At 53.1% G+C, this 21565-nt stretch overlaps 2 protein-coding genes across 3 annotated transcripts in view; both read left to right on the top strand.

The window, feature by feature from the left end:
* The window catches only part of pdss2 (prenyl (decaprenyl) diphosphate synthase, subunit 2), a 25759-nt gene extending 10916 nt beyond the window's left edge, over positions 1–14843 (top strand). Inside the window, exons 3-8 of the mRNA XM_018733677.2 lie at positions 1474–1672; positions 7227–7301; positions 8074–8247; positions 8412–8543; positions 8750–8785; positions 11022–14843. Coding sequence (XP_018589193.2) covers positions 1474–1672; positions 7227–7301; positions 8074–8247; positions 8412–8543; positions 8750–8785; positions 11022–11177 — 772 coding nt within the window. The 3' untranslated portion in view covers positions 11178–14843. The remainder of the gene's footprint in view (positions 1–1473; positions 1673–7226; positions 7302–8073; positions 8248–8411; positions 8544–8749; positions 8786–11021) is intronic.
* On the top strand, positions 11325–21565 carry bend3 (BEN domain containing 3). Of its 2 annotated transcripts, XM_018733664.1 has the most exons (5): positions 11325–11353; positions 15444–15624; positions 17247–17301; positions 17453–17607; positions 19143–21565. In XM_018733664.1, the coding sequence occupies exons 3-5, from the start codon at positions 17250–17252 to the stop codon at positions 21423–21425; spliced, it is 2490 nt and encodes an 829-aa protein (XP_018589180.1). In that variant the 5' UTR covers positions 11325–11353; positions 15444–15624; positions 17247–17249; the 3' UTR covers positions 21426–21565. The 2 variants fall into 2 exon arrangements, with proteins under 2 accessions (XP_018589180.1, XP_029114307.1); XM_029258474.1 differs by lacking the exons at positions 11325–11353; positions 15444–15624 and adding an exon at positions 15640–16213.

The raw sequence follows: 21565 nt of genomic DNA, 5'->3' as shown, positions 1-21565 counted from the left end.
GGTTTGAGTGAAATTAACTTTTTCCATAATGAGCAACCGTGTGCGGAAATGGGGCAGATAAGGCCGTATGTGAGGGTGGGGGGTACGTGCGCACCGTTATCTTGGCCCTCGAGGCTGGACTCTCTTATCAGGGATTCCCATTGGGGGGGACGGTGTGGCGATAAGGGAGGACATACGCCGGACACCGCTGTCCCTGTGGGGGGGCAACCCCCACCCCACCATGGTTTTCCCCAGGGACACAACAGCAGCAACATTTGGGAAGAAGGCGTGTCGGAGAGGCGGAACTCTCCAGCAGGATGGCATCTGATGCTGCCTTGTTGCCACGCAACTGAGCGCAGGAGCTATTTATAGATGAGCACCCCCCCCCCCCCCCCCCCCCCGGACACGCACACACACACACACAGCTGTTCGGAGTGCCGTCGGCAGGGGGGTGAGGATGTGGGGTGAGCGCTCCCGAGAGGCCAGCTGGGAATTGCCCTGCATTTAGGGACCAGGTGGGGAACTGTGGGCAAAGGACACACGCGTGCGTGCGTGCGTGCGTGTGCCAGTCAGCTGCTCACATCTCACCCATCTGTTAGACGAGTTTTAGGATGTGACCCCTGGTCTGTGCCTCATTACCACGCTGTCCCTACTGGCTCATGAGCTGCTCTCCTTTCTCCCCACAGGTCAGATAAGTTTTCCACTCAATAACACAATAAAATCAGTGTAATAAACCAAAACATACAGTAATGTGCAAAAGTCTTAGGCACTTAGATGTTTCACAAAAATGTTTGTTTTAGATGGTTATTTAATGTCTTCTGCATTAGTGTCAATGGGAAAGAGCATAATTTAGATTTCCAAGCATTCCTTTTGCAAAAAGTTACAGTATTACAGTAAGAGTTTTGTATGTCGTTAAGGAAAGTACACACACACACACACACACACACTCTGTCTGAGACCGCTTCTCTTGAGCGGGTTCGCGGCGAGCCGGAGCCTATCCCGAGAAACACAGGGTGTAAGGCAGGCGTGGGAGGGGACACAGCCAGGACAGGATGCCAGTCTGTCGCAAGGCACCGCAAGTGGGACTTGAACCCCAGACCTGCCGCAACCCCGCTCGGTACAAATGGTTGTGGACGATGAATGGTTACTAAGCTTTGTAGGAAGTTTTTTTTTTAATTAAAAGCATTATTTTCAGAAGCATTCTCACTTTACAGCTTTTCCCCCCCAAGTGCCTAAAACTTTTGCACAGTACTGTATATACATGGATATATAAAAATATACTGCGGGACAAGTACTTAACATGAGACTAAGAAGCACCCCCCCAAGGCTGTATCACTTATGAAACATGACAAGAAAACATAGCCAGCAACTCCAGAATTGTTAGAATTGCTGCCTTTGGATTCAGAGATGACGGGTTTGAATCCCACCTCCTGCTGTTAGTACCAGTGATTTTAACGTGTGCCGATTAACATGTTCGCTTTCCTGTCCACACAGCCAGCGCAGCCTCGCCGAGATCACGGAGCTCATCCACACAGCCTTCCTGGTGCATCGCGGCATCGTCGATCTCAAGGACTGGAGCAGCTCCGATGGGCCACTCAAGGACATGCAGTTCGGGAACAAGATGGCTGTGCTGAGCGGGGACTTCCTGCTGGCCAACGCCTGCACGGGCCTGGCACAGCTCAACAACACCAAGGTGAGCCCCGTGCATTTATACTGCCACCGCCGCATCCAAGTGCTTTTCAGCAGGAGTCATTCCCTTGCTGGATCAATTCCCTGGATTCGGGGATCACCCATCTGACATCTCAAGCTGCTGTGAAAAAGGAGAGACACGGGTCCCCGCAGAGTCAGCAGTGGTCATATGGTCCTTTTCTCATCCATGGTGTGCAGTTTAGGATCCAGACCCCAGAAAGAAACTATTTTTATTACAAACGCCACACTGAGCTGGATTCAAGCCCACCTCCAAACCCGCAGCCCAGGAGATGGGAGGCACCAGCACTACCGGTGTGCCACCGTGCTGATCAGCTTCCCAGATGCCAAGGGAATGTTAGTAGTCAGTCGTTCTACAGGATACCGTATAGGAAGTGGTCATCCCGGGGGCCCCTATCTGGCCCTCACCTGGCTGCTGCTTGCATTTGGTCAAAATAAAACATGAGCTTTAAAATGTGAACGGTGTCACTGCAAGGCTGTGCTTGGGGAGGCGCTGTCCAACAGACATGTTCATTAGACCTCAAGGTGAAGATGCTGGGGAGGTGATGAGTCCGGGCCAGCAATCAGTCTGGGTGCCGCAGACTTACCCTCCATCATTTATCTGCTCATTATTCCTCCATCATTCAGTTTTGACCGTGGTGTCCTTTCCACAGCTACAGAGGGCCTTACTGGACTTGTACCAACAGAACATCTAGCCTGCTGATGCATGTCCAATGTCAGCTCCCAGCCTGGCTCCGCCCCTTATCAGTCTGCTCCCAGCCTGGCCCCTCCACCAGCTTTCTCTCCAAAATCGGTTCTGCCGAGACCGAAGTCCCCGCTGAGTCGGCCGTCTCATTCATCTCCACCAGGTGTGAGGAATGAGTGGCCCCAGGGGGGGCGCTAGCGAGGCGATGAAGTGAGACCTTCCAGGACGACACAGGATATTGATGTGAACAGAAAGGCTCCTCGCTGGGAGTTAAACACCACTTACGCAGGCTTTGTGTGTCAATACGGGTACGTCCGCAGCTCATTGATGATTGGCAGATCAATCTTAGAGCTCCAAGACGGAGGGGGTGCAGGTGTTTATGTATAAACACACACAGACACAGGCAAAGCGTAAATGATGGACTGTGCAGAGAGGTGAACTGTGTGTTTAAACAACTGCACATCATCCCAGAGACACAGGAGCAATGGGGGAGGGGCTCTTGGAGGTGTTCTGCAGCTCGTCCGGGATTTGACCAGATTGGGGGCATCCGGCGATCCAGTGTCCTGCGGGGCGGGGGGATCGGGGGACAGAGAACACACTGCTCAATTTCATGGTGTATTATCACAGGCGAGCGGAACATGTGAGATTTGGCAGGATGCCCCCCCCCCGGCCAGCGCGGTGCACTCGACTTGACAGCCAAACTCCGCGCCCCCTCCAGCGGCCCTTTCTACATTGTGTGTATGGTCGCTACCTGCTGTCCAGCCCCTTAACTGCTTCTCGCCTGTCAGTAGAGTTTGGGTCTGATGCTCTCCTGCACATGTGGTGCCCCTCGACCCCCATGGGGGGGAGGGGGTCGTCTTGGCCGCGACCCCAGCCGTAGGGGGTGTGGTGCTGAGAAGATTGTAATTGTGTGTGGTGCGAAAACGTGTGGATTGAACTGTCAGCGAGGGAGTGATGTTGTTAACCAGAGGGAGCGCCAGCGTGTCACTCAGACACACACACACACACACACACTCACTCGCACGCACGCACGCACTCTGGTTGTGTGTGTTGGAAAGCCTCCCTGTGTATCAGTTCTGGATCTGCAGCCCATGTGATCAGTGATCTGGGCCAGTTTCGCAGTCAGTTTTGCATACGGAGCTGGAGCCGCACGTCCGTGAGAAGAACTCGAGTCGAGCTGCTGGTCGTTGTGAAGCGCCCCCTGGTGGACGGCAGTGTCACTGTGTGGCTCACACTGAAGACTCTTACCTGCACAGGTGTGCGCTCGCCCTGCTCACCCAACGCACTGCTCTGTGGTCTGAATAATTTCTAATTGTCAGTGATGAACAGAGAAACCGTTCCAGTTTTTTCCCCCTTTTTTTTTTTTTTTTTTTTTTAAAGAACAATCACATCACCAGATTCTTGTCTTTAGCAGATGATTGCAAGGAACATAAAACCATTCACTTCAAATGTTATTAATTAAGATGTTGACTGGAGCAAAACGAAAACTCCCAACGGGGACATTATTCCATGATTTAATCTCTTTTTCGGCAGTATTGTCATGCCTGCAGTTATAGACGGGTCATTTAGCACTACAGATGAGGACGAAACACGGTTCTTTTTTAATTCCGCAGCATCTGTGAGCCGTCATTACTGTGTGCGACAAGTCAGCTCATCACCTGTACTTTACTCGTAGCTTCACCTGGGGTTCATTCAGTGTTCAGAACATTGTGGGACAGAAGCTCTTCAGGAATTCCTGCAGAAATGATGCCTCTTTCATAGTCGAGAGGAAATCGTTACCGTGGTAGAAGATGGAAGCGTTCTGTGGGTTCAGACCAGACTGTGGGTAAATGGATCACTAATTGAGCGTACAACTGAACGCGCTTGTGAACATCCACCCCGAACGTGCTGCGAATTCTCAGAGTTCGATGAAATGGACAGTTGAACAGGACAGCGACAATAAATTAAAGAAAGAAAACATTTGCTGCAGCTCTTGTGTGCCTTGATGAAATATTATGGGACCAAGTGTAGACCCTTGAGGGACACCCGGGACAATGAGAACTTGGCCTCTGTGTTCAAGCATGGAGATGAATTATTGTCGTTTTAGATGAAGCATGATAGAGCACTTCTGGAAATACCAGTTTGGAGCTCCAGATGGTCCACAATGTTATGATTAGGAGGATCAATTGCTGTGAAATCCAGTAAGATGAGGCTGTGAAGTGCGCTAATGTCAGCAAAGGACAGGAGGTCACTGACAGCTTTAACAAGGGCTCTTCTCGCTACACCAAGCGTGAAACCGGCATCGGGACACTTGGGTCAGGTCTCTTCAAGCAGCAGGGGGGCAGAGGGCAGAGGGCACGGAGCAAAGGAGGCACCTCGCCTGTGGAAGCGCTTTCATACGAGGACTTTTCGTAAACCGTGTGTGGAGTAGTGCGTGGAGGAGCATGCGGGGCAGCCGCTCTTCGCAAACGCGGTCCTGACAACTCGGCAGTGGCGTGGTGGAGAAGCTGAGAGGCAACGGGATGAGTAAACAGCGGGTCCAAACAAACCTCGCCGCTGTTATCCCCTCTGTGAAGGATCTGCCAGGGCGCTGCGCTGCTCTGCTCTCGGAGACGTACGGCGAAGGCCCACTCTAATCAAATACAGACCCTTCGTCATCTGGGAGGGGGGCAGTTGGGTCGAAGTAAGAAGCTCAGCATAGCTAGGCTTCGCCTCACCGTGAGGTTCGGCAAAATGATGGTTAAAGCTCCAGTTCGGCTTTGCGTTCCTCCTGTTCCTGCTGTCACTGCAGGTGGGAGATGTGACCCTTTCTTGGGCTGCAGACATCTGCATGGAGGACTGTGGTCCAGAGTGGTCCATTGTGGTCTGTTATGGTCCATCGTGTTTGATTGTGGTTTGTTGTAATCCACATTCCATAGGGAGAGGAGCTCCTGAAATCACTTTCCCACCTGGGAGAAGGAGCCGCCCCCCCCCGCCTCCATCTGACTGTGACACAGACCGATGTGGACAGTCGATGGGCCGCAGCTGTCCGAACCAAACACACACACACACACACACACACACCCAGACAGACAGGGTCGGACCCGCGACATCGAGCGCTAGCCGCCCCGCTCCCCTCACGTTCAGCGAGGCCTTGGAACGTTTCGCAAACCAGAACATTTTTTAGCGAGTGATTGATCTGTATTATGTGTCGCGGCCTTGAGAGGAATCCTGGGACGGCGCTTGTATAAACGGTAACGCGATGCGGAGGCGCCGCTCCGGTTTCGGCCCGCCGTAGTCCCGTTGGCGACACCCGATCCGCCTGGATTTGGGAATGGCGCGTATCTGATACTTTCCAAAAAAAGCTGCTCATTTTCTCTATTCCCAGGCTCACTAAGACAGCACATCTGGTAACAGTGGAGGGCCATTGTCCTCCGGTCCGGGTGCGAGCTCACGTTACCGCAATATTTCCTCGAGGATCCGATCCGCTTACCCAGGGGGCGAGGCGACTCGCACTCAGCCCTGTTTGTACCGGCGTCTGGATTTAATGAAAAGGGCTGCTTTGCTTAGCGTGTAACGCAGTCTGCGTCCCGCTGCCGTCGGCGGAGGACACGGGTCCCGCACCCCTGTTTTCGGGCACGGCCGGGAACCGTGGGCAAAGGCAGGAAGCGTTCGTTGGGCATCTTTGGTGCAGGTGAAACATTAGCTGCGCTGTCAGGACCTTAATGGCACGAAACACTTCGGGATGTTTTGCCCCTCGCAGATGAATGTTTTCTAATTATAGCTGCGCGACTGTATGGGGCCCCCTGGTGGTCGGAGGTGGCAGTGTGCTCAGGGGAAACGCAGGGATCTTTCAGCGTCCGAAGTGTCTCCCTCACCTGTGGGTGGCACATTTACCGGCACTGTGGACAGGGTGCGGACCGGGTGTGGACACGAGGAACTGTTCACAGGCGTAGCTGCCAACGCCGTGTCCCTACCATACGAGAATGGGGAACCGACGGCCAGATGTTCTTCTGTTGCCCTGGGGCCACCGGGGGAGGGGGGTGCAGGGGGAGGAGCTAGGGGCTAAAATTAGGCTGCTGGAGGGGCAGGCGCTGCTTGCCGTGTGAACTGTGAGGAGGAGGGGACATTAAACCCCCCAGAGCAGCAGCGGTTAAGAGGCCGTGTGAACAGCTTCACTTCCTCAAGTCATCCTGTTCGCTGTCGGGTTTCCCTCCATCCGGTCAGCAGTCGGGGGTCTCTCTGTCCCGGCCGACACCGTTGGGCGTGGTTATGTGAGAGAGGTGTTACTTCGACAGTCATATTAGCAGAAAGACTCCGTTCACATTTCCCAGCACAGGACGGTGGAATGGGAGAATGTTCCGGAAAAGTACCCGTCACAGGGCAGCCTGGAGGAGTAAAGAACAGTGATCGTTGATTGGTGGGTTCAGGGTTGCTGGACTGATGGGTCCATTTTGGCGTTACCCTTTGCCACGTGTCTCCCGGGGTCTCGTTAACCACTCTGGCCATCTCACTCTCCTGTTTTGACTCCCACTCTCCCCTCTGGTGTGTGTGTGGGACTGCGGGACAGACGCCTGGTATGTCAGTGTGACACTGTGTTGACATTTGAACTGGGGGTGCGAGGGGTCCGTGCCCCAGGCGCATCCTCCAACACGGGGTGTAGGTGTGAGACCTTCCTAGAGATTAGATCACACTGTGGCCCCGTGCAGCTGGATGTTCACTGAAGCGCTCAGACTTACGAGGGCCCCAGCGGGGGCTTGAACCTGTCACCCCATGTGTAGGTGCCAAGGTCTGCTTCATGTAGTGCCCTGCGCGGCCTTCCCACCTTTCGCTGCGAGTGTCTCGTTTGTGGAACAGTAAGGCATTGTGGGTAACATCGGTACGCTTTCTTTCTCAGGTAGTGGAACTGATCTCCAGTGCCATCGGGGACCTGGTGCAGGGCATCTACTGTGAGAGCTCCAGCGCCGCAGAGGTGAGACACGAGCCGGTGCCCCCCACCCCCGATGTTCCTTCGAAGGAGCCGTGAGTCGCCGCTCTGCCTGGAGGGGGGCGGTGTCGAGAACCACGTGCTGGTGGACGCACCGCAGCGCCCTCATTTGGACGCGACGCAGAGAGCGGCGGCTACGCCTGAAATTATGGATCTTCCATGCTGCGGAGTTTGACGACTCGGGTTACGGCTCGACCGCCGACCGAGGGAGAGTTCCCCGCCGAGAGGGACCATGCGCTCCTCTTCTGCATGGGGCTTGGGTTCCATATCTACTCAATTTCCTCTCTGAAAGTGACAAGTGTTAATGGGAGTGTGATCTACCCCACCCCGCCCGCTGTGTGCCGCTGCTCAGGTGGGGAGCTGTGCAGGTAGTTTCGACCAATAGTGTGTCAGTGATTTGCATATTCCGTACTTGGTCTTCGCTTGTCCAGCGCAGGGTCACGGTGGTCTGGAGTCTGTCCCAGAAACATGGTTCACTGGGCTATGCAGGGTACAAGCTAGATGGGAAGACAGCCCACTGAAGGACATTCACACTTACCCCAATCACACTCACTCACACACTGCACAGTTTAGAATCATCCATCCACCTGAAAGATGTGCTTGGACTATGAGAGGAAACCAGAGCTCCCTGCTGTGCCACCATGCCACGTCACCCTGTGCACTAGTAATGGTAAATAAGTGCTGTTTTCTCAGTGCTGTACCATTCCGGCAGGGTTTACCGTGTTTTTTTGAACCCCTGTGCTGTGCTTGTTTTCAGGAGAGCAGCGTAACCGAGGACACGACCATGGATTCCTGGGAGGAGCGGACGTTTCTTTCCCATGGTGCTTTGCTGGCCAAGAGCTGCAAGGCGGCCATGGAGCTGGCGAACCACAATGCAGAGGCGCAGGGTCTCGCCTTCCTCTACGGCAAACACATGTCCCTGGCTCACAAGGTGTAGGGCCCGGCTGGGGTCGGGGGGAGGGGGCACTCAGAGACCTAGAGGGTTGCAGGTTTAAATACGTGAAAAGGTCCCAGCTGTTTTAACCAGAGTAAATTTCCAATCCAGTACTGGTCAAACATGACACTATTTGTGTGTGTGTGTGTGTGTATTTCCAGATCAACTCTGACCTGCAGCCGTTTGTGAAAGGAAGTGCCAGTGACCTCATGACTTTTAGCCTGAACTGTGCCCCCGTGGTCTTCCACCGTCAGTTAGTGGGGTCTGAGAGATGGGTCCACCAGCTGCAGCAGGTAGTAATAATAATGGTAATGATGATGTTGTTGTTATTATTATTATTATTATTATTATTGTTATTATTATTATTAAGAGCTGTGCTGCAGCGTCGCCAACCCGGCTCTGTCCGACCCAGTGTCTCTGACCGCTGTGTCCCTCTGTTTCCGATGCCACTCTGAGTGCAGTGCATCTCACCCCGTACCGTATCTCTTGGTCTCTGCAGGCCAGGAGCACTGGAGAACACACAGACTACACACAGGTGAGCCGCCTCTAACCTTGTTTCCCCCCTTCGCTGTGTTCCTTGTGTTTCGTGACCACACTCTGTTGTCTGGAGCGGTTCGCAGCAGCTCGCGCCCTACCTGTCGCTCTCAGCAGGTGTCACAGTGTCCCCATATGCTCAGTAAGGTCCCCCAGCGCCCCTCCATAGGACCAATCACCCACCCTTTCTCCCAGGGTATGATGTAATAGTTGAAGTCAGGGAGGTCACATTAATTTCAGAGGTTGTGACCCATAGTCACAGATCGGCCACAGCCAGAATGAATTTTCATTGGCTGATATTTAATTAGGGGTGCGGTGGCGCAGTGGGTTGGACCGCGGTCCTGCTCTCCGGTGGGTCTGGGGTTCGAGTCCCACTTGGGGTGCCTTGCGACGGACTGGGGTCCCGTCCTGGGTGTGTCCCCTCCCCCTCCGGCCTTGCGCCCTGTGTTGCCGGGTGGGCTCCGGTTCCCCGCGGCCCCATATGGAACGGGCGGTTCTGAAAATGTGTGATATTTAATTACTTTACATACTGTACGTATTCAGTCACTGCATTTGCCCCAGAGTTTTATCCAAAATGACTTAGTGATTGACTTGTTTAAATACGTAAACATTTGGACAGCTGGTAGAGTAGTGGTTAGAGCTACTGCCTTTGCGTCCAAAGGTCGCAGGTTTGATCCTCTCCTCTTGCTGTAGTACCCTTGAGGAAGGTACTTACCTTAAATCGCTCCAGTAAAATTACCTAGCTGTATAAATGGGTGAATAATTGTAATCTTGTAATAACTGTAACCTTATCATTGTAAGTCACTTTGGAGAAAAGAATCAGCTAAATGAATAAATGTAAATGTAAACAGCCGGGTAACTTCTACTGCATCAGTTCAGAGTAAATACCCGGATCACGGCTTCTACAGCAGGAGGTGGGATCTGAACCCGGGACCTTGGAAGGCAGCAGCTCTATTCGCTGCACTACTCGCTGGCCCTGCTCTCGAAGTTCTCAAAGTAATTATATGGGTTTAGAGTCTCTGCTGCGCTACAGAGCTGCTCGTCTTTGGGTCCCGGGTGAGCGTGGGGGCGGAGCTCCGCTCCTTGTAACTGATAGCGAGGGGCCAATTCGGTTTCCAAAGTCACATGAAAAAGGAGCTACAGGCAGAGCGGGGGCAGGAAGACTCTCGAGGTACGGCGGGGATCTCGAGTGGCGTCTGAAACCGGATCGCTGGGGATTCGATGGCCGGGCCTCTTTGTGCAGGAGACAGAGAGACTGTGTGGCAGTGGCGGGTAGCATGGGGCACTGGGGCGCGACGGCGGGAATGGCAACCTGCGCTCTCCTCTTAACCACGCTGCCACCTGTTGGCCGCTGTAGTGTGCAGCACTTAGTGCGTCAGTGATGGAGAGCCGTGGTGTCCTGCCTCCGCACGGCTCTGCATTAATCGCCCCCATCAGCCCCTCCCTCTCCGACACGCTCGGGGTGCCGTGTCACCCAGAGGGGCTTTTCAGCACCGCTTGTCCCTGAATGCATTAAGCAGAATGCCTGCAGCAAGCGCTGACCTGAGTGAGTCAGGCTGCCCAGAGGAGCCTCACGGAAGAGTGCGCGCGTGTGCGTGTGCGCGTGCGTGTGCGCGTGCGTGTGCGTCCGTGTACGTACACCCACCAGTGTTCCTACTCTTAGGTGTGTGTGTGTATTTCTGATGATTGCGTGTGAGGTTAAGGGTTATTCTGAGCGCAGCAGCTTCATAATTCATATTTATTTTTGTTCTCATTTTCCTTATTTGTGTGTGTGTGTGTGTAGACAAAGTTTATTGATCCCAGAGGAAACTGCTCAGACCTGCTCATGACGTGGCTTCTGTTCTGAATGACTTTTTCCCGCCGCTTACGTGGGAAATCTATTTATGGAAAACTTTCCCTGACTCTCTTTGGACATTTATATTTACTCATTTGTGACACTTTTCTCCAAACCGACTTACTGTGTTCAGCTATTTAGTTAATCATGTAAGTTTGGGGTCAGTACCTCGATCAAGGGTACCGCAGCAGGATTAGGGATTCGAACCCGGATCCTTCGAGTGACCGTCTTGCCACCTGTTATATTAACAGCAAATTAAATTAAGACAGCTGGCGCTCCTACATTCTCCACCCCATCCCCATTTTAATGTCTCACTGCAGTTTCTGAAGGAATAATGCGACGGAACGGTCGTTTCCTCACTTCCTCCCTCACCGAGGTCACTTCCTGTCTCTTGTTCCCACAGCTGTGGAAGGCCATCAAAGCTGATGAAGGCGTGAGCTCCACCGTGGAGCTTTGCCGTTACCATGGAAACAAAGCCCTCAGCGCCATCAAGTGGTTCCCGCCGTCCGACGCTCGATCCGCTCTGGAGAACATCGCCTCTGCCGTCACCAAGTTGTGACCCACTCCGAGCTCCAGCTTGTCCTCATCCTTTCAACTGGTCCAACGCGGCGCAGAATTTGCGGACCCGGTCACCTCGGCAGGGTCGCGGTTCGGATGTCCTCGGGACTGGGAGGTCACTTGTCAGATGGAGCCTCGTTGCCTAGAACATGGGAAAAAATGGATCACAAGAAACGGGTAAAACTCCTGCAATCGCGTGTTTGTAGAAACGCACGACGTGTGTGTGACACGTCGCCAAGAAATAAATGTGGTCATCGTGTCACCCTGTGAATGGAGGCTGTCGGTGTGTGCGGTGCGATAGGGGGCCGGCGTGGGGGCGGAGGGCGAAAGGTCGCGCTGCCTTCTCCGGGTCCTGCCAGAAACACACTTGAAGCTGCGCCGGCAGAAATAATTAATGAGCCCCACCGGCGTGACCCTCAGCAAATGGACAGGAAGCGCGGCGGTATCGATCACGCGGTGCGTGCTCTGGCGCCAGCCTGGGGGGCCTGTGGTTTTCCCGGCGCTTGCTCCGGGGACACGGGGCGCGTGAGGCGACAGCGGTGGGGGAGTGTCACCAGCCTCCTGACACCTCGAGCCCGGGCCACGCGAGCCGCTATACGGCCACCTGAAGGGCAACCTGGAGACGGGGTGACGGAGAGCCAGGGAGGAGGGAGGAGCGCGGGCGCCGAGACGGTTAAAATGCTCATGAGCTGCCCCCTCCCTCTTCCCTCCGTGCCGTGCTCCAGGTGCCGTGGGGCAGCTCCTGCGCTAAATGGGCACGTGGCGCTTCCCTGCCGCTGGCTCTCGCTGAAATATTCATGCTCGCGGGAGCGGGCGCGTGGAGGCGGTTAAAGGCCCGTCAAAAAAAAAAAAAAAAAAAAAAGGAGACACAAGACACTGCAGGGTTGCTGTGGAACCGCTGTGAAATGGCATGCCACACGCCAACCGAAGCGAGCGCCGCCACCACCATGTTGCTCAGAAGCAGAGTTTCTCTCTCATACCAGAGGAGTCGGCAGCGCGTTCGGTTCATGCTGGAAATTTGACCCCCGGAATTTCATCTGGAAATGGAGCCGCGCATATTTCTGTTCCGCCTCCAGAGGGGTTTATTTTGGGGTTTTGTTTGTTTCTGTGTTTTGACAGCGTCCAGGGGGTGCGGGGCCGAGAGACTCGTTGTTCGGGTGGGCCGGTGGGGGGTGGGCTGTGGGGCGACAGGTCCCGCCCCACCGACGGAGAGACTGCGGTGCGACGCGGCTCGGCAACCCGACACTGTCTCTGTTTGGTTCATAGAGATGATTTTTGCGGTTTGCATGAGTGGAACCCGAGCGCGCCGTTGACAAGGAGGCTGAGCTTACACAAATGATCATGGGGGGGCATCACCCCCCCCCCCCATCACCGCCTCTCCGCGTGGTGTAATTACAGCTGAACGCTGGAGACAGCCAACACAGCACCGCACGTCCCTCACAGTCTGGCCTTCGCAGCCATGGGGGAGGTGTTTGCTGTCAGCCCCCCAGCAGTGCCTGCGGTGCGAGAACAGGTACAGGTACGCGGGGGGGGTCTGCCTCCATCCGAACACCTCCTTAAACCAGCGGAAGTGACTCATGTACCACTGGATGACAGGACTCTTAAATGTTTTTCCCACATGTGTAAATACACAAATACCACGGTGCAGGCGTCCCGGTGCGGTGAGGTATTTTTCTTTGAACCCCTTCATCTCTTCCCACATCATCGCTTGCTGTTAAGAGCCGTCGATCTTGACTTTTGTTGATCATCTATAGAGTTCTCACAGAATCTTCTGTCCCCCACCTGCGTCCCTAGTGCTGAAAGGGTCATGTCCACATCTGGATGCTGCTCCACCTCTTCTTCTTCCAGCTTTTCCCATCACCACCATCTTTGAGAGAATCCAACATTCTCATGGTGTCGCCAAAGTATGAAAACCTCAGTCCCACCATTGGTGCTTCCAGTGAGTTCTACTTTGATTGGATCCAACACCCATCTGTTTATTTTCCTGCCTGTCCGTGGGGTCCTTAGTCTCCCCCAGAACCACAATCTAAAGGAGTCCATGTTTCTCTTGTCCTGCTTCTTCAAAGTCAGGCTTTCAGATCTGTGTAGAGATGCAGGAAAGGACATTACTTGATCATTTATGGTCTTCGTTATTGTCGCCATGTTTGAGCATCTTTTCCGGATCTTTCCTTGCAGCCCTGTCAAGTGCTCCTCTCCGGTGTTTCTCTTCACTGTCGGATCCCATGTTGATCGTTATTCATCCAAAGAGACAACAGATGTCAACAGATTCTGTCTTCACCCTCAGAACTCAAGTCTGCTGCTCTTTTTAGCAGGATTTTAAGGTCTTCATCCTCGGCTGTTACTGTGGTGTCGTCGGCATTCCAAATATCTCTGCTCCATCTTTGGTTCTGCTTCTCGCACGAACCCTTCGGTGACGATAGGTCAAGATACCTGCAGAAGTCACTGGCGGCCTGAGGGTTCGGGTTCAGCTTGGGGTCCCGCACACCCAGGAACACAGCGTGTGGCTAATCGGTGCCCTCCGCCGGTCCGACAACACGGCAACGGCTTCATTACGGCACACCGGTCACCTCCGTTCCAGATCACCTCGCAGCGACTACCTGCGTGTCCCAGGGCGGTGCCGACAGCGCTCCGGCCCCGAGCCGCGCGCTCTTTCCCCCAAATTAAAAATGACTCTGCGGCCTTAAGTGCTCGTTAACGAGCGGTGTGCGATGAGCGGTGCCTGATGATCGCGGCGCGCAGCGAGCCCCGCCCCCCACCCTTTGCGACCCCCAGCGCCGTACCTGCCGGTGTCTCACGCCTCATTCGCCTGATGGATCTGACGGCTGCGGCGGGAGACAGCCCATTAGCTGAGTAATGACTGCCGTGTGCGGCGGCGGTCCATGGCGAGCTGTGCCGGGCGCTCCCTTCATTTGCGCGCCGCGTTATTTTCTCGTGTGCCGCTAATACAGACATCATTAGAGGGTGGTCGAGGCACCGCGGGTCATACGACGGCGCCGGGGAGTGCGCTCTGGAGACCGATTACCGCTCTTCATCAGGAGATCACAGGCCTTCCGCTGGGCCCACAGCGTCGCATCTCAATGAACACAAAGGGTAATAAGTATGTGTGCGGCATGTGTGCGCCGTGCTGATTTAGGCGTGTTGCGGCAGCCGCGTCGCCTCCGTGAGGGGCGGCGTCTCGCACCGCTGACCCCCCTCCCCAGCCGAAAAAATGACGGGAATGCCGAAGAGCAAAGGCTTCAGATATGGAATATCATGGACGTGCGTAAAGCATGTTCTCTTTGGCTCAGGTTGCGGCCCTTTCTCCATTTATTTCCCACAAAGCAACTCACGGTGTTTATCTGCTCACACTGATTTACACTTTGATACAGTTGCGCCATCTTTACTACATCTGTTAGGGGTAAGTAACATGATTACTGAATTTCCTCCCAGAGATCAATAAAATAGTTATCTAGTAACTGGCACTACAGTGGGAAATGGGATTCGAACCCAAGTCCTTCAAGTGCAAGGTAGCTGTAACCACTACGCCACTTGTTGCCCCCAAAGGAAATACATGTGTGTCGGCCTGGTCCAATCGTGTCCCGCTGTCCCAGCTTTACGTAGCTTACCCCTGGTTTTTTATGTTCATGTACAATAAAAAAAAAAAATTAAAGATAAATATGATACTGCAGACACTCTCTCCCTGTCTCCTTCCATTACATATGGAACTGTATGTAACATATTATTACATGCATTATAGGTATGAGCTATTTAAGCACAAGCTCATGCGACAAAGTGGTCGCGCACCGTCGTACACCCTGGTGGCAACGTCCACTGTGATGTCCAGCAGATGGAGACACCAGCCTGTCTCTGTTGCCTTTCAGCCGCTTCAGCACAGCTGCTGACAGCCCGAGGCTTTGCCCACGTTGCCACGGAAACGTCCAGACTCAAGGCCGGTGAGGGACACAGGGAAGGTGACGGTGCGAGTGTGGTAAAGTTCTCTGTGTTTGGGGGGAAGAGGTGGACCGCTGATCCTGGACTCACCTCAGTCTCCCTACCGAGAGCCACGGTGACTGCGGGGGAACTACCTGTGACCATCCTCGTTCGCCATGGCAACAAGGGCCGGCAGGTGGCGCAGTGGTTGGGAGCTGTAACCTGAAAGCTGTTGGTTTGCATTACACTCCTTCTGTGCTGCTGCTGAACCCATACCGTAAAATTACCCTGTTGTGTATACCGTGTGGGTAAATAGGTGTAAAGTGATTTTGGTTTTACTTGTTTTCTTGGTTCATAGTGACTTGCAGGGTTAAGAGTCACCACAACAAACTACTTCCCGTTATGGACCCATCCTCCAGAAGAGCAGTGTGCACACACACTGGGGGCAATTCAGTCATCGGTCCACCTGCAACACACACCCCTGGAGCTGTGAGGCACGAGCGCTACCCACTGTGCCCCGTGCCGTGCCACCCCCCACTGTAAGGTGTCATTTATAAATTTTGTTAGTAGTAGTAATAATAATGATGATGATGATGATGATGATAAGTGCCCGCTGCTCTCTGATGGCCCTTTGTGTGTGTGTGTGTGTGTGTGTGTGTGTGTGTGTGTGTGTGTGTGTGTGAGCGCACGCGCGCCGCAGTGTAGAAGAACACCACACACACACTCTGCGTCAGGATTAACGGTCCGGCTGTCGGAAGCCGCATCCGTGGACAGTTCCTCCCGCGTGGGCAACACACACTTGTTGCTCGCACTTCTCCCTCCCGTCGTGCCGCGACGCTCGTGCGCGACGCGGCCGTGCCCGTGCCCGTGGACCGCGCGCCCGGCCGCCCCTCCGTGCACACGCTCACGCAGGACTCGCGCCTGTCCACAGCGACCCACAGCCGTGCGGAAATGACACAGCGCGCGGGTGGCGTCACGTCACGTCACGCGAGAGGGCACGGGGGGGAAAAAACACGGCGGACACGAACACGGACGGCGCTCGCCCGCGCGAGCATACACGAGGAACGCGGCCGCGGACATGTCCCCAGCGCGCTGAGCCTGCGTGGGGAGCTGCCTCGGGCCGCCAGGGTGAGTCGGGACCGAACGCGGGTGTTTTGTTTTTCGCAGCGGCCGAGCCGACGCGGGCGCGCGCAGCCCGCGCGGGGCGCCTTTTCTTGCCGCGTCACGCAGCGAGAGTTCCCGAGAAGGGCTCCCACCGAAAGCAGACGAGCGTGGGCGGGTTCGTGGACGTGGCCCACCTTCGCCCCCCCCTCCACGGGCCGCGCGAACCCACGGCGTGCGGGGCGAAGCGGCAGAAAAAGGGGAGAAGAAGGAGGAGGCGCCGCCCGCCTCTTGTTGTGGTTCGTGGGCTGCTGGCGGAGAATGAGGAAGTGGAGTGGAGTGGTCGAGGCGGGGCGGGGCGGGGCGAGGCGAGGCGAGGAGAGGCGAGGCGGGGCGGGGCGCAGTGGCGCGAAGCAGCGACACGCGGAGCCACAGCGCCCCCGTCGCGCGCCCGGCGAGCCCGCGCCACTGCGCGACTGCGCGAGTGGCTCCGCGCGAGGGAACCGAGCGAGTGTGTCGCTCTGAGGCGAATAACGACTCCGAGAGCTCGAAAAAAGGAGTAAAAAGAAAAGTAGTAAATTCGGGGGTTTTTTTTTAAGTGCCTCAAAATGAGTCAGAGATGAGTCAAAAAAGCGAAAGGCGATGAAAGAAGAAGGTAAATTATGAGAAAAGGTAAAATAATGTGCCAAAATGGAATCAAAATGGGTCAAAAACAAGGCCAAAGGAGTTAAGGATGAGGGAAGAATGAGTATTAACAAGTATCAGTGTAATAGGATTTCAGTTTAATATGTCAAATGAAAGCTGAAGGATATTGTAGTGGTGGTTAGAGCTGGTGCCTTTGGACCGCCGGTGGCAGGTTCAAATCCCCCCTCCAGCTGTTGTACCCTTGAGCAAAGCACTTACCCAGAATTGCTCCAGTAAAAAATTACCGTGCTGTGTAAATGATTGTAAGTTGCTTTGGAGGAAAGTGTCAGCTAAATGAATAAATTTAACTCTTTATGGTATAATGCACACACACACACACACATTTCTCACTTTCTCTGTGTTGTTGTTGCTCCAGGACATGAGCTCATCTGAATGTGAGGAGAAGTCCAATGGCGAGGTGCTGGAGAAGGGTAAGAGAGTACAGTTACTGACCACGGGGGTCAGCATCATGGGCTTGTAGACACAGCTCGGTGGCTCTCAAATGTCTACTTTTATCGCCACTCTTCAGTGTTTCTCCAAGTATGGAGTGAATGGCAAGCAGTGTATGCTTTGTGTCCACAGAGAGGGGGTCCCTGCACTGTGTGAAGACCGAGAGGGAGATGGAGGACTACGCAGGCAACAGCCTTGGCAAGAGGGGTTCCATCACGATGGCAGACGGCTTGAACGATGAGCAGGACCAGCCCACTTCCACCAAGAGGGTCAAGGTCTCCGCAGAGGTGGGGCGAGCGGCAAGGCGACTCGTGGGCCAGACTGGAGATATTAAAGTTCTGCAACATTTCATGCAACAGACACGGAAACGCTGGAGATTATTTTCTATTGCATTTAACCAGGCATAAATACACATTCCACATTGATCTCAAATGTAGTGGTTAAAGCCATTGGCTTGAGCTCAAAAGCCCCAGGTCCAAACTAATACATGTGTAAATAGGTAAATAACCATAAATATCTTAGTGTACAAACCTAACATTATAAATCACCTCAGATACATACATCAGATTAATTAAAAATTACTAAAGTAATGCTTGCTAGCAACCACCCTTACCTTGAAAAGGGTAGCAGGTATTGTAGTGGTTAGAGCTGCTGCCTTCTGCTCAAAAGGCCCGGGTTTGAATGCCACCCCTTGCTGCAGTACCACCAATCAGCTTACTTACCTTGAATTCATTCAGTAAGAATTACCCTGCTGTATAAAATGGAAAAGTCATTCTAAGCACCTTAGTGTACGAACACTACATTGTTTTGAAGAAAAATTGCAGCTAAATGAGCAGATGACTGTTGTGCTCTTCCCATAGGTAAAAATGAACACATCCAACTAGAACAGGTGCAGTAATGTTGGGGGAGTACTGAGTACTAGTAATTTTAGTCTGACAATACCTGACAAGTTGTTGCTGCCACAGATAGGATTCCATGTTTGTGTTCAAAATACACAGTCTTTTAATTGCCATTCTAGTTCATGTTTGTCAGTAAACTGTGCAGAAGGGGAGAGTTATGTCCTGCATGACACATGATGTCTCACTGTGTGGGGTCAGATGGGTTACTACAAATTGGCTTTGTCTCGGTTCAGCGGTCCACATGACACTGTGTGTGTTCTTCTCTGCTCCTGTGAGTCACTCCTTGTACTCAGCACTGGTCAGGAGTTTCTCACAGTGCAGAAGGCACCTATGAAATGATAATATGTTACGACAGGCAGATGCCATGAAGACCCACCTTGTTATGTGATTTGAAGGGGAGGGAGTCTGTAAATAACTTTTAAATCAAACATCCTTTTCATTTATTTAACATTGTCTTTTTTAATTTATTTATAGTTGCATTGGACTATAAGCAGTCCCCTTTAGATAAACATTTTGTAATTTAAGACTAGGAATGGTGTCATTCCTAATCATAGGATTAACCAGAATCTGGCACCGACTAATTCAGTATGTATTGTCACTTGTTGGAGTTTTTGTGTAACATGAATTCAGTGGTGAAAGTTATTAAAGTAATTTACGTCAGTTCCATCTAATTACAAGGCCAGTTTGACAACAACAGTTCAACACAGGTCAGCATCCCTACCTGGACAAGCAAGCTGCCCATTATTCACAAATAATTCATAATAGCAGTTTAACCATGACTTCAATGAGCTACATAAGATGAAATTTGCATTTTGTTTTAGGATTGGCTGATCTGGCCATGTTTAAAACACGCAAAAGCTGTAGAGCTCGTGCCGCAAACATAATCAGAATCCTGATATTGATATCGGCTGGTGTATTTTTAGGGGATCCGGACGGGTGACAACTTGGAGAGAAGTCCTGAGCACTCTACCCGTTCCCGTTTAAGCAATGTGATGTCAGCTTTGGAGGACAAAGACACCCCTCAGGAGAAGACAATAGCGTCGTACAGGAAGCCCCTGTACAGCATCTCACACAGGATCACAGAGAAGAAAGCCTCATCAGGGATGGAGCAGCATTCCCAGCATGACACGGGGGGCCGGTTGGGCTACAGCAGCCTATTCTCCAAATCTGGCAACGGGGAGCAGAGTCGTCGTGAGCCTGCAGCAACAACGTCAACAACGGATAATGACTCGCATCTGTACCCCCTAATCGAGAAGATGTTTTTCATTCTGAACACCCTCAATTCCAGCATGACACAGCTGCACAGCAAGGTGGATTTGCTTTCTCTGGAAGTGACCCGCATCAAGAGGCGGATTAATCCCTCGGAGCTGGTGACCGAATTCCAGCCGCCACCCGAGTACCAGCTGACGAGCGAGGAGCTGCGGCTGCTGACGGAACAAACATCCTCACCTGCAGAGCTGGGCTGCAGGCTGCTTGTCCAGCTGTTCCCTGAGCTTTTTGCGGCTGAGGAGTATGGCAGCAACTGCACGGCCTGTGGTGTCACCTGCAAGAGAACTCTGGACTCTCTGCACTTGCAGCTGATTCGCAACTATGTGGAATTCTGCTTCCCACTGGTCAAAAATGGTAACAGCTGGCAGACTGAGTGTTTGCCCCAGATTAATGACTTCTTCAACCGCTTTTGGGCTCAGAAGGATATGGAAAGCGGAACTGTAGCAGGAAAGCGGGCTTCCACTGCGCTGGCATCTGGGTTTGATATGAATCAGAACCAGGCCTGCCACTACATTGACAAGGAGGGACAGGATGAGGGCCTATCACTAGAGTCCACTGACAACATGGGTAACATTAATAAAAATGCAGCCTCGGACCCAGGATTTCAAGCACAGGAGGCAGGTGAGGAGCTGGATGACTTCTCCTCCCCTGGGGACTTTGCTGTTTTCCTAATGCATCGGCTTTTCCCAGAAATTTTTGAGGAGGGAAAACTGCCTGAGGGTTATAGTTGCTATAATGGAGCTGGGAAGCAAGTACTCGACTCTGACAGGCTGGAGATTATTCGAAAATACATGGAAACAAACTTCCCAGAAGTCCCAGAAGACACCTGGCTACAGCTGTGTGTCCAGCGAATGGAGGAGGTGCTAGAGAGTACCCACAGCAATGGCAGCGAATCGGAAATGGCTCGGGAGGAGAGCTATGACTCTGCAAGCCTTACTGACGATGTGTCGGTCGTCAAGATTGGGGATTTCTGTGACTATGAAAAACCGGGTCGAAGGTCGAAGAAAATGTGGCTGGTGCCCATTGATTTTGACAAACTTGAAATCCCGCCCCCAGATTTTGACGTGCCACAAGAATATCTACTTTCAAAAGAGCAGCTCAAGAGCATCTATGAGAGCAGCTTGTCAATTGGGAACTTCGCCTCCCGGCTGTTGGTGTTGATGTTCCCTGAGCTCTTCACTTACGAAAACACACGGAAACACTACAACTGTAGTGGTTCGTTGGGCAAGAAGCAACTAGACCCCGTCCGCATCAATCTGATCCGCCACTACGTGCAACTGCTCTACCCTCGAGCAAAGAATGACCGGGTATGGACCCTTGAGTTTGTGGGCAAGCTGGACGAGCGATGCCGCCGACGGGACACGGAGCAGCGCCGGTCCTACCAGCAGCACCGCAAGGTCTACGTTCCTGAGGCAGAACCCGAGTCCCAGGACCTGGCTCCGATATGCCAAACGAGTCAGCTCGGCCCTGAGCGCTTCAAAGAGGACTTTGAAGTACCCCCTCTACCCCCAGAAAAAAGCAGCAAGGACTTCTGTAAGATCCCCCTGGAGGAGTTGGTTGTGCCTCCTCCAGATTTCCCTGTGCCTTCTGTGTACTTGCTCTCCGACTCTGAGGTGCGAGAGATCGTCCAGCAGAGCCTTTCTGTGGGCAACTTTGCAGCCCGCCTCCTGGTGCGCCTCTTCCCCGAGCTCTTCACACAGGAGAACCTCCGGCTGCAGTACAACCACTCGGGCGCTTGTAACAAGAAGCAGCTGGACCCGATCCGCCTGCGCCTCATCCGGCACTATGTGGAGGCCGTGTACCCTGTGGAGAAGATGGAGGAGGTGTGGCACTACGAGTGTGTCCCGAGCATCGATGAGCGCTGCCGCCGACCCAATCGCAAGAAATGTGACATCTTAAAGAAGGCCAAGCGTTCCAACACCATTTCCTACCTATGAGACATTTCTGTGAGCAGTATTTATCACAAACTTTATCATTTGCACAAGCATAAGCTGAGGACTTAACCCTTAGTATCCTATTGAATTAGGCTAGTTTATAGGATTTAATTGGATTTTCTTCAGTCCAGTGGTACATATTT

Source organism: Scleropages formosus, chromosome 15, assembly GCF_900964775.1.
Source record: "Scleropages formosus chromosome 15, fSclFor1.1, whole genome shotgun sequence".
NCBI classification, from domain to species: Eukaryota; Metazoa; Chordata; class Actinopteri; order Osteoglossiformes; family Osteoglossidae; genus Scleropages; species Scleropages formosus.
Note: the sequence above shows the minus strand (reverse complement) of the source record. Positions and strands in the feature narration are given on the sequence as shown.